At 38.3% G+C, this 13,127-nt stretch overlaps 1 protein-coding gene across 8 annotated transcripts in view; it reads left to right on the forward strand.

Annotated features, from left to right (window-relative positions):
* Positions 1-13,127, forward strand: part of ALG6 (ALG6 alpha-1,3-glucosyltransferase) — a 64,267-nt gene that overhangs the window by 19,636 nt on the left and 31,504 nt on the right. For 4 of the 8 annotated variants that reach the window (XM_017974807.4, XM_054236367.2, XM_009001381.5 and 1 more), the window contains one exon: positions 11,198-11,282. In XM_017974807.4, coding sequence (XP_017830296.1) covers positions 11,198-11,282 — 85 coding nt within the window. Of the gene's footprint in view, positions 1-7,611; positions 7,845-11,197; positions 11,283-13,127 lie in introns of all 8 variants that reach the window. The other 4 variants (XM_078332120.1, XM_078332119.1, XM_054236369.2 and 1 more) reach the window with 2 other exon arrangements.

The raw sequence follows: 13,127 nt of genomic DNA on the forward strand, positions 1-13,127 counted from the left end.
GGTGGCGCGTGCCTGTAATCCCAGCTACTCAGGAGGCTGAGGGGGGAGAATTGCCTGAACCCAGGAGGCAGAGGTTGCGGTGAGCCGAGATCGCGCCATTGCACTCCATCCAGCCTGGGTAACAAGAGCGAAACTCCGTCTCAAAAAAAAAAAATACAAAAATTAGGTGCGCATGGTGACGTGTGCCTGTAATCCCAGCTGCTGGTAGTCAGGGCTGAGGTGGGATCTCTTGAGCCCAGGAGGCTGCAGTGAGCAGTGATCACACCACTGCATTAGAGCCTGGGTGACAGGATGAGACCCTGCTTCCAAAGAAAAGAAAAGGAAAATGGTGATTCCATTAGAGAACTCAACCCAGTCATAAAGAATATAACATTTTTAGCATTCACGTGTGAGGAACTTCTGTGTCATTGGAGGTTAGGAGAATGAATTAATAACATTTGTGATTCTGCTGAGATATTTTTCCTTCTGTTGGTTAAAATAATTTATGTCGTTTTGTTTGTAAGAAATGGGCTTCACTATGTTGCCTAAGCTGGAGTAGAGTGACTGTTTACAGGGTATGATCATCAGGCACTAGAACCTCGGGCGCCTGGACTCAAGTGATCCTCCCACCTCATTTTTATTTATTGTAAAAGATCTCAGCTTGTACCACTGCTCCCAGCTCATAATTTCTTTTTTTGTTGTTTTTTAAAAAGTTTTTTTTACTTTTAATTTTTTGGGGTACATAGTGGATGTACATATTCATGGGTCACATGAGATTTTTGAAAGATATTATTAATTTATATTTTTATTGTTTTAAATTTTTTATTTTATTTATTTTTCTGAGATGGAGTCTCACTCTTTTGCCCAGACTGGAGTGCAGTGGCACAATCTCAACTCACTGCAACCTCTGCCTCTGGGTTCAAGCAGTTCTCCTGCCTCATCCTCCTAAGTAGCTGGGACTACAGGCATGTGCCACCACGCCCAGCTGAGTTTTGTATTTTCAGTAGAGATGGAGTTTCATCATCTGGTTCACCGGACTGGTCTCACCTGACTTCAAGTGATCTGCCCTCTTCAGCCTCCCAAAGTGCTGGGATTACAGGTGTGAGCCACTGTGCCAGGCGGATTATTTATTTGTTTGTTTATTTATTGAGATAGAATCTCACTCTGTCTCTGTCACCACCCAGGCTGGAGTGCAGTGGCACGATCTTGGCTCACTGCAACCTCCGCCTCCCGAGTTCAAGTGATTCTTCTGCCTCAGCCTCCCAAGTAGCTGGGATTACAGGTGCACACCACCATGCCTGGCTAACTTTTTATATTTTTAACAGAGTTGTGGTTTCACCGTGTTGGCCAGGCTGGTCTTGAACTCCTGACCACTCACCCACCTTCGCCTCCCAAAGTGCTGGGATTACAGGCATGAGCCACCGTGCCTGGCCTATTTTTTTTTTTTGAGACAGTCGCGCTCTGTTGCCCAGGCTGGAGTGCAGTTGCTCAATCTTAGCTCATTGCAGCCTCTGCCTCCCAGATTCAAGCGATTCTCCTTCTTCAGAGTCCCAAGTAGCTGAGATTACAGGCTCCTGCCACCATGCCCTGCTAATTTTTTTGTATTTTTAGTAGAGACAGGGTTTCACCATATTGGCTAGGCTAGCCTTGAACTCCTGGTGATCCGCCCACCTTGGCCTCTGAAAGTGCTAGGATTACAGGCATGAGCCACTGTACCTGACCATTATTTTACTTTTTAGATACACTCTGTCACCCCACCTGACCATTATTTTACTTTTTAGTCTCACTCTGTCACCCAGGCTGGAGTACAGTGGTACCATCATTGCTCACTGCAGCCTTGACTCCCTGGGCTCAAGTGATCTTCCTACCTCAGCCTTCCAGGTAGCCAGGACTACAGGCACATACCACTGTACCTGGCTAATGTGAAATATTTTGATACAGGCATAGAAGGTGTAATAATCACATTAGGGTAAATGAGGTATTTGTTACCTCAAGCATTTATTCTTTCTTTGTATTATAAACCTTCCATTTATACTCTTTTAGTTATTTTAAAATGTACAATAAATTATTGTTCATTGCAGTCATCCTGTTGAGCTATCAAATACTAGATCTTATTCATTCTTTCTAACTTTATTTTTGTACCCATTAATCTTTCCCACCCTAGCCACCCTTCTCAGCCTCTGGCTACCATAATTCTGTTCTTCATCTCCAGGAGTTCAGTTGTTTCAATTTTTAGCTCCTACAAATGAGTGAGAACATGTAAAGTTTGTCTTTCTGTGCCTGGCTTGTTTCACTTAACATAATGACCTCCAGTTCCATCTAATGTTGTTGCAAGAGACAGGATCTCATTCTTTTTTTGTGGCTAAATCCCTTGCGTATATGTACCATATTTTATTTATCCATTTGTCTGTTGACGGACACTTAGGTTGCTTCCAAATCTTGGCTATTTTGAACGGTGCTGCAATAAAAATGGGAGTGCAGATATCTTTTCAATATACAGATTTCCTTTATTCTGGGCATATACCCAGCAGTGAGACTGCTGGATCTTTTTTTTTTTTTGAGACAGAGTTTCGCTCTTGTTACCCAGGCTGGAGTGCAATGGTGCGATCTTGGCTTACCGCAACCTCTGCCTCCTGGGTTCAAGCAATTCTCCTGCCTCAGCCTCCTTAGTAGCTGGGACTACAGGCGTGTGCCACCATGCGCAGCTAGTTTTTGTATTTTTAGTAGAGGCAGGGTTTCACCATGTTGACCAGGATGGTCTCCCGTCTCTTGACCATCCACCCTCCTTGGCCTCCCAAAGTGTTGGGATTATAGGCGTGAGCCACCACTCCCCGCCCATTGCTGGATCTTATGGTAGTTCTACTTTTCAGCTTTCTGAAGAGCCTCCATACTGTTCTCCATAGTGGTGGTACTAATTTACATTCCCACCAACAGTGTACCAGGATTTTCTTTTCTCCACATCCTTGCCAGCATTCATCATTGCCTGTCTTTTGGATAAAAGCCATTTTACCCGGGTGAGATGATATCTCACTGTAGTTTTGATTTGCATTTCTCCCTTGATCAGTGATGTTGAGTACTTTTTCATATACCCATTTGTCATTTGTATGTCTTCCTTTGGAAAATGTCTATTCAGATCTTTTGCCCATTTTTTAATTGGATTATTCAGATTTTTTTCCTATTGAGTTGCTTGAGTTCCTTATATTCTGGTTGTTAATCCCTTGTCAGATGAGTAGTTTGCAAATATTTTCTCCCATTCCATGGGTTCTCTCTTTCTTGATTGTTTCCTTTGCTGTGCAGAATCTTTCAAACTTGGTATGATCCCATTTGCCCATTTTGTCTTCAGTTGCTTGTGTTTGTAGGGTATTACTCCAGAAATTTTTGCCCAGACCAATGTCCTAGAGAGTTTCCTCTGTGTTTTCTTGTAGTAGTTTCATAGTGTGAGGTCTTATATTTAAGTCTTTAATCCATTTTGATTTGATTTTTGTATATGATGAGAGATAGGGGTTTAGTTTCATTTTCTGCATATAGCTATCCAGTTTTCCCAGCATAATTTATTGAAGAGACTGTCTTTTCCCCAGTGTATGTCTTGGCACCTTTGTCAAAAATGAGTTCATTGTAGATGTGTGGATTTGTTTCTGGGTTCTCTATTCTATTACATGGTCTGTGTGTCTGTATTATGCCAGTACCATGTGGTTTTGGTTACTATAGCTCTGTAGTATAATTGAAGTCAGTATAATGTAATACCTCCAGTTTTGTTGTTTTTGTTTAGGATAATTTTGGCTATTTGGGATCTTTTGTGGTTCCATATAAATTTTAGGATTGTTTTTTCTATTTCTGTGAAGAATGTCATTGGTAGTTTGATGGAGATTGCATTGAGTCTGTAGATTGCTTTGGGTAGAATGGATATTTTTTTTTTTTTTTTTTGAGACGGAGTTTTGCTCTTGCTACCCAGGCTGGAGTGCAATGGCACAATCTCGGCTCACCGCAATCTCTGCCTCCTGGGTTCAGGCAATTCTCCTGCCTCAGCCTCCCGAGCAGCTGGGATTACAGGCATGCACCACTGTGCCCAGCTAATTTTTTGTAATTTTAGTAGAGACGGGGTTTCACCATGTTGACCAAGATGGTCTCGATCTGTTGACCTCGTGATCCACCTGCCTCGGCCTCCCAAAGTGCTGGGATTACAGGCTTGAGCCACTGCGCCCGGCCTAGAATGGATATTTTAATGATATTGATTCTTCCAGTCCATGACTATGGAATATTTTCCCATTTTTTGGAATTTTTTTCATTAGTGTTCTGTAGTATTTTTTATTAAGATCTTTTACTTCTTTAGTTAATTCCTAGGCATTTGATTTTATTTGTGGCTATTGTAAATGGAATTAAAAAAATTTTTTTTTCAAATTGTTCGCCATTGGCAAGTAGAAATACTACTGATTTTTGTATGTTGATTTTGTATGCTGCAACTTTACTGAGTTTGTTTAACAGTTCCGATAGTTTTTTGATGGTGTCTTTAGGTTTTTCCAAATACAAGGGTACATAATCTGCAAAGAAGGATAATTTGACTTTTTCCTTTCCAGTTTGGGTGACCTTTATTTCTTTCTCTTGTCTGATTGCGCTAGCTAGGACTAACAGTATTATGTTGAGTAACAGTTGTAAAAGTGGGGATTCTTCTTGTGTTCCAGATCTTACAGGAAAGGCTTTCAGTTTTTCCCCATTCAGTATGATACTAGATTTAAGTCTGTCATATATGGCTTTTACTGTGTTGAAGTATGTTTTTTCTAAACTAAATTTTTTGGGAGTTTGTGTCAGGAAGGGATGTTAAATTATATCAGATACTTTTTCAGCATCAATTGAAATGGTCATATGGTTTTTGTCCTTCATTTTGTTTATTTGATGTACCACACTGATTGATTTGTGTATGTTGAAACATTTTTGCAACTGTGGGATATATCTGTGGAGTAATGATGAATGATCTTTTTAATGTATTATTGAATACAGTTTGCTAGTACTTTGTTGTGGATTTTTGTATCAGTGTTCATCAGGGATGTTCGCATGTAAGTTTTTTTTTCTTTTTTTTGATACGTCTTTCTCTGGTTTCGTTACTAAGAAATACTGAGCTCATAGAATGAGTTTGGAAGTATTCCCTCCTCCTCTATTTTTTGGAATAGTTTGAGTAGGACTAGTATTAGAATTTTTCTTTAAATGTTTGGTAAAATTCAACAGTGAAGCCATCAGGTTCTAGGCTTTTCTTTGCTGGGAGACTTTTTAGTTACTGCTTTGATGTCATTGCTTGTTATTGATCTGTTCAGGTTTTAGATTTCTTCATGGTTCAGTTAGGTTGTTTGTGTCTAGGAATTTATCAGTTTCTTTTAGGTTTTCCAATTTATTGGCATATAATTGCTCCTAGTAGTCTCTGGTGATCCTTTGAATTTTGCAGTGTTGGTTGTAATATCGCCTTTTTAATCTCTGATTTTATCTATTTGAGTCTTCTTTCTTTTTCCCCTTAGTCTGACTAAAAGTGTTTCAGTTTTTTTTATCTTTTCAAAAACTTTTTGTTTCATTGATCTTTTGTATTTTTTCCATTTCTATTTCATTTATTTCTGCTCTGATCTTTATTATTTCTTCTACTGATTTTGGGTTTATTTTGCTCTAGCTTTTCTAGTTCTTTAAGATGTTTCATTAAGTTGTTCATTTGAAGTTTTTGTACTTTTTTGACGTTAGGCACTTACTACTATAAACGTTCCTCTTAGTACTACTTTCACTGTATCCCACAGGTTTTGGTATGTTGTGTTTCCATTTTCATTTGCTTCAAGATATTTTTAAATTTTCTTCTTAATTTCTTCATTGGCACACTGGTCATTCAGAATCATATTGATTAATTTCCATATGTTTGTACTGTTTCCAAAATTCCTCTTGTTACTGATTTCTAGTTTTATTCTATTGTGGTCAGAAAGGATACCTGATATGATATAAGTATTTTGAATTTTTCTTTTTTTTTTTTTGAGATGGAGTTTTGCTCCTGTTACCCAGGCTGGAGTGCAATGGCATGATCTCAGCTCACTGCAACCTCCGCCTCCTGGGTTCAAGCAATTCTCCTGCCTCAGCCTCCCCAGTAGCTGGGACTACAGGCACACACCACCATGCCCAGCTAATTTTTGTATTTTTAGTAGAGACGGGGTTTCACCTTGTTGACCAGGATGGTCTCGATCTCTTGACTTCGTGATCCACTCGCCTTGGCCTCCCAAAGTGCTGGTATTATAGGCGTGAGCCACCATGCCCGGCCTATTTTGAATTTTTTTAAGACTTGATTGGTCTATATGTGTGTGAAGGAGAAGAATGTGTATATTTTCTAGCCATTGGATGAAATATTGTATAAATATCTGGTAGGTCCATTTAGTTTATAAGGCAGATTAAGTCTGATGTTTCTTTGTCGATTTTTTGTTTGGATGATTTGTTCAGTGCCGAAAGTGTTTATGTTGACATCTCGAGGTATTATCCTATTGGAGACTCTCTTTTTAGCTCTAATAATATTTGTTTTATATATCTAGGTGATCCAGCGTTGGATGCATATATACTTACCATTGTTGTATTTCTTGCTGAATTGATCCATTTGTCATTGTCATTATATAATGACCTTGTCTTTTTTTTTTTTTTTGGAGATGGAGTCTTGCTCTGTCACCCAGGCTGGAGTGCTGTGGCGCAATCTTGGCTCACTGCAACTTCTGCCTCCGAGGTTCAAGTGATTCTCTTGCCTTAGCCTCCCAAGTAGTTGGGACTACAGGCATGTACTACTACACCTGGCTAATTTTTTTATTTTTAGTAGAGATGAGGCTTTACCATGTTGGCAAGGCTGGTCTTGAACTCCTGACCTCAGGCGATCTGCCAGCCTCAGCCTCCCAAAGTGCTGGATTTACAGGCGTGAGCCACACGCCTGGCCTCTTTGTCTCTTTTTATAGCTTTTTGTCTTGAAATCTGTTTTGTCTGTTACAAGTATAGCTACTCCTACCCTTTTTAGTTTACATTTGCATGGAATATTCTTTTTCATTCTTTTATTTTCAGTCTATTTGTGTCTTTATAAGTATGTTTCTTGTAGACAACAGACTGTTCAAGCGATTCTCCTGCCTCAGCCTCTCGAGTAGCTGGGATTATAGGCATATGCCACCACGCCTGGCTAATATTTTTGCATTTTTAGTAGAGACAAGTTTTCACCATGTTGGCCAGGCTGGTCTTGAACTCCTGACCTCAATTGATCTGCCTGCCTCAGCCTCCCAAAGTGCTGAGATTACAGGCATGAGCCACTGTGCCCAGCCTAAGTGACGTGATCTTGGCTCATTGCAACTTCCTCCTTACAGACTCAAGTGATCCTTTCACCTCTGCCTCCCAAGTAGCTGAGACAACAGGCACATGCCACCATGCTCAGCTAATTTTTGTATTTTTATAGAGATGGGGTTTGGCCATGTTCCCCAGGCTGGCAGATAACATCTTATAAGTCATTATTTTAAGCTAACGATTACTTAATACTAATTGTAAAAAATAACAAATAAGCAAAGAGAACGCTAACAAAAACTCTATACCTTAACTTTATTCCCCTGCTTTTAAAGTTTTTTGTTGTTTCTTTTTTTTCTTGTCGCCCAGGCTGAAGTGCAATGGCACAATCTCGGCTCACTGCAACCTCCATCTCTTGGGTTCAAGCGATTCTCCTGCCTCGGCCTCCTTAGTAGCTGGGATTACAGGTGTGTGCGGACACACCCAGCTAATTTTTGTATTTTTAGTAGAGATGAGGTTTCACTATGTTGGCCAGGCTGGTCTTGAACTTCTGACCTCAGGTGATCCACCCACCTCGGCCTCCCAAAGTGCTGGGATTACAGGTATGAGCCACCGCACCTGGCCAAAAGGAACATTTTATCATGGAAAATTTTAGCCAAATTCTCTTCTCTTAAATGTTTAAAATTTTCATTTAAAAGCAGTAAGTATTGTTAACAACAAAACTACTTGTTTTTAAAATTCAAACATAATTATGAATAGTTCAACAATTAATAAAATGAATATTTAAGTAGTGCTTAAGCTCATTTATCTGAGAATGAGACAAAATTGAAGCTGGGTGAATATACATTAGTGTGTTTTCTTTATTTAATTCTGAATCTTATGTAAATGAATTTGTAGAATTATTCACTGTGGACAGAATCCTTTTTGCCCTTTCAAAGTGAAGCTCCCATAGGTACAGTTGGGTTGTCCTTCTGGGTTGCTTTAAGGGCACTTTAGCAGTTTTTAAAACTTAAGTACTAATTTCATAGCCAGTGTTGGCTGAATTTATTGAAGTAGGTCAGACTCTGGATAGGAACTTGTTTCCCAACCCTAAAGAGAGTCATTATCCATTCTTCTATTTGTTAGAACATGGTAATAAATTCCTCCACATTGACCACAAGTCTAGAGCAATTTCAGAAAATCTAGATAGTTGGATTTCTTCAGGTATAGAAAAATTACTTAAGATTCTGTCTGACTTTTATTATCCCAGTGGACTGAAAATAAAAACAAAACAAATAAAAAGGAACGTCAACTCCTTTCCACCCCCAGAGTCAATGGTTGTAATCTTTAAAATAGAAACATAAATCCCCCTGCCAAAGAATATATATACAAAAATGCACTTAATTCTTTGGGGAATTTTTTTCTTAAAAAATTTTTTATTATTGTAGGTTATTCTTCCTCTCCAGTTTAATTAAGTAACCTTTTACTATACTATATGCCGATCAGTTTCTCTGTCTATAGGATGAAATAGTATAATCATATGATAAAACATATGGTAACTGAAAGTATAAGTATTATGAGAAGTCAATAATTAATGATCAATATGTTTTTAATTTATGAAGGAAGGCTTCATGGAAGATTTAGGATTTCAGATGATTCTTGAAGGTTGGATATGAGTTGATAGAAGAGATGTATAGAATATAGGATAAGCAATATGAACAGAAACATTGAATTTCAAAGTGTCAGATAGTAACTTAAAGATGTTTTTGTGTAAAAACTCATATGGCATCGTGTTAAAGCAGCCTCGGCATAATTAATTGGTCTGCCGTCACAAATTAATGTTGCAGATTAATAAGTGAAAAATCAGGGATGCACAAACCCAAGTCTTTTGAACTTAAAAGTCTTTGCTGTATTAACATTCACTGATAATCTATGAGGGTGGCATTGAGAATCTACTAGATGCTATTTTATTCTGAGAATGCAAAAATTAGTAAGACATGGTTCTTTCTGAGAGATAGAGACACATGCACATGCATGTATACTATGGTTAATTTCTTGTGCAAATTACTCAGTGTATATATGCTATAGAAAAGTTAATCTGCTTTTCCATCATTGTCTCAAAGTGGGAGTATCTTCTTAGATAGAGATTATAGCAGTTAAAGAATATTGGTATAATCCAACAATTAAATACAAACATTTTACTTCATGTAATGTTCTAAAACTGGAGAAAATCTGGATTGGATTTCAGTGAGCAATAATATGTCGCACACTTTCCTAATGGATTAATGAGTATATTTGACTATATGTGATTTTTACCTTACGTGCCAGTTTAACAAGCTGTGATTATACTGTACCTCTTTGAGTCTTCTCACAATTTTATAGTGAACTGTTAGTTATAATAGTGAGTGGGTGTTTACTCTTTACTAAATGGAGATACCTTTATATCATTTAAAATGATTTAAAAGTAAAACTATTTAACCACATTATGAGGTATTACAGAATAGCAGCTAAGAGCATGGATTATGAAGCTAGTCTGCCTGGATCGAAATCCAGATTTGCTACTTAATATCTGAATGGCCATTGCCTTTGTTTTTCCAGCTGTAAAGTAGGGATAATGATAATACCTATTTCATACAGTTGTTGTATTTGGCATATAGTAAGTACTATCAAGTATTAGTTATTACAAGTCCATTATCCCTTATTTGCAATTTTGAAATTAAAAAAATCAAACCATAAACCAACAGTTTTTATACAACTTGACAGCAAAGCCTTACCGAATTAATATCTTTGTAACATATAGTCTGTTTTTGACCCTATTCTTGACCTTATGTTATTTATATGTAGTTTGTAAAAGTCCTTTGTAATTGCTGGGCATGGTGGCTCATGTTTTATAATCCCAGCACTTTAGGAGGTGGACGTGGGCAGATGACTTGATGCCAGGAGTTCCAGACCAGCCTGGCCAACATGGTGAAACCCAGTCTCTACTAAAAATACAAAAATTAGCTAGGTGTGGTAGCACATGCCTGTAATCCCAGCTACTTGGGAGGCTGAGGCATGAGAACCGCTTGAACCCCAGAGGTGGAGGTTGCACTGAGCCAAGATTGTGCCATTGTACTACAGACTGGGTGACAGAGCAAGATGCTGTCTCAAAAAAAAAAATCCCTTGTAAAATGCAGATACACATGTTATTATTTTAGGGTACATCTTGGGCAGTATAGTTGACAGCCTTATGAAGTAAAAATAAACTTGGATATAATTATTATTAAGTACAGTCAGCCCTCTGTATCCATGGGTTCTATATCTGTGGATCCAGCAAACCATGGATTGAAACTATTCAGGAAATAAAAAAGGATGATTGTGCCTGTACTGAACATGTGGACTTTTTCTTTTGTCATCATACCCTAAACAATACAGTATAACAACTGTTTACCTAGGATTTTACATTGTTATGTATTATAAATAATCCAAAGATGATTTAAAGTGTACAGGAGGATGAGCAGAGAGTTATATGCAAATACTATGCCATTTTATATAAGGTATGATTTTGAGCATCCACAAAGTTTGGTATCTGTGGTAGTGGGAGGTGGGGGTCCTGGAACAAATCCCCTACAGATACTGAGGGATGATTGTAATGTTAACAATAGCTGCTATTTATTGAAAGTTTACTGTGTGCCAGGCACTATGCTGGGCATTTATATCCATTTTCTTATTAATTCCAATAGTCCTCAGTAGTGAAGCTGTATTGGTCCTGTTTTTAATGTGCTGAAGTTTAGGGGATTAAGTAATTTGCCCAATGTCATACCAGCAGTGTGCAAGCAGTGCTAAGATTACAGACTTTATCTCTGACTTTTTCGGTAACTCCTGTGTTCTTTCTGTAACTTACACTGCCTCTCTAATTTAGACAATTTTTGTAAAGAAATAAAAATCACTGATATGCTAAAGTACATTGTTTTGCTATTTTTTCCTTTCATCTTAGGTGCTGGAAAACCCCCTATGTTTGGTGATTATGAAGCTCAGAGACACTGGCAGGAAATTACTTTTAATTTACCAGTCAAACAATGGTATGGTAATTTTAACTTGGTTTTCTTGTTTATCATAGTTAATATAGATTGTTTGAAAATATTTAAGAGGACAACACGCTATTTTCTTCATCTTGAACATCCTCATCTCTTGCATACTGATGCCACATGTGGATTGCCTTGCATTTTGTAGGCCTGTCTTTGAAATTTGATAGTCCTGAAAGTTAATTCGTATACTTAGGTGGGCTGTGATGCTGAACTAGCACCTGGATGATAAAACTCTGAATGTCTATATGTCCTCTGGATATAAACTATGGAAGGATCATCATAGGCCAGAAACATTTCTTCCCTGTTTCCTCATCCACTGTTTCTCTTACTAAAGATCACTGTGATTATAGCTACAGATAAAAGTAGATGAGAGCTCTGGCAGTAGCCGATAGCTGAATTTGCAGAGCTGAAAAAGGGACCAAAGGGAGAAGCCTGCAATAATAGGACCTGTTTTCAACTCTGAAAATTTCACATATATCCTTTTGGTTCACCTTTGAATACCCTGCATCTAGTATAGGGCATGGCACATTGTAGACCCTCAATAAAAATTTGTGGAAGGAATGAGTATTTAGGTGTTCATTTTCTTTTCTCTCTCTCTCTTTTTTTTTTTTTTTTTGAGATGCAGTCTCACTTTGTCATCCAGGCTGGAGTGTAGTGGCGTGATCTTGGCTCACTGCAGCCTCTGCCACTCATGTTCAAGTGATTCTCCTGCCTCAGCCTTTCCAGTAGCTGGGATTACAGGCACCTGCCACCATGCCTGGCTAATTTTTGTGATTTTTAGTAGAGACGAGGTTTCATCATGTTGGCCAGGCTGGTATTGAACTCCTGACCTTGTGATCCACCTGCCTCAGCTTCCCAAAGTGCTAGGATTATAGGTGTGAGCCACCGCACCTGGCCCATGTGTTCGTTTCCATATGGTTTCATTTCTGTAGCTTTCTCTTTGTATTATGAAGGAGGAGGTCAGCTCTACCCTTCATTGGTTTTATGGTATTGTATATATCGAACCTTCTGTTTCTCAGAAGTCAGAGACTGCCATAGAAATGTTTGTTACTTATTGTTCTCTATTATAATTGAGCAGTGGTGATTAACCTTAATTTTATATACAAGTCTACCTGAAATATAAAGTAGCAGTAGCTCAGTAGTAAAGAGTATAGGTGCCAGAGTCAGACTGCCTGAGTTCGCATCCTGCCTTCTACTATTTATTAGCTATGTGACTTTGGTAAATTATGTAACTTTCTCAACCACTGTTTTATCACTTGTAGAATGAAAATAAGAGACTACATATTTCACTGGATGTGAGGATTGAATAAAATGATCCACGTAAAGCACTTAGGCCAGTGCCTAGCATGTAATGAACTCTCAATAAATGTTAGCTGTGGTTATAGCATCATAGAAATTCATGCTTTTGTCATTTTTATTGACCGTATCCTGATAACAGTTGATGACACTACTTATTGACTTACTAGATGGCTGGTAGGTTATTCTCTTAGAGACTGGCTATATAAACTGTTCATATTATATTTTTGACTGCTTTGGCCACTGTTTTTATATAAGCCCTTTATTAGAGAGTTTTATGCAAGAACTTCATATTGAGCTTCCTATTGATAGGTTGCCTGTTCCCTAGTCAGAGTTTGGAGTGTTTCAAATGAAAGAGAAACCTGAAACACTTTAAATGTCTCTTAGTAGGGGAATGATTAAATAAAGTCTATTTCTTTTTTTTTCTTTTTTTTGAGACAGAGTCTTGCTCTGTTGCCAGGCTGGAGTGCAGTGGCACGACCTCAGCTCACTGCAACCTCCACATCCTGGGTTCAAGCGATTCTCCTCCCTCAGCCTCCTGAG

This window comes from Callithrix jacchus, chromosome 7, assembly GCF_049354715.1.
Source record: "Callithrix jacchus isolate 240 chromosome 7, calJac240_pri, whole genome shotgun sequence".
Classification (NCBI taxonomy): Eukaryota; Metazoa; Chordata; class Mammalia; order Primates; family Cebidae; genus Callithrix; species Callithrix jacchus.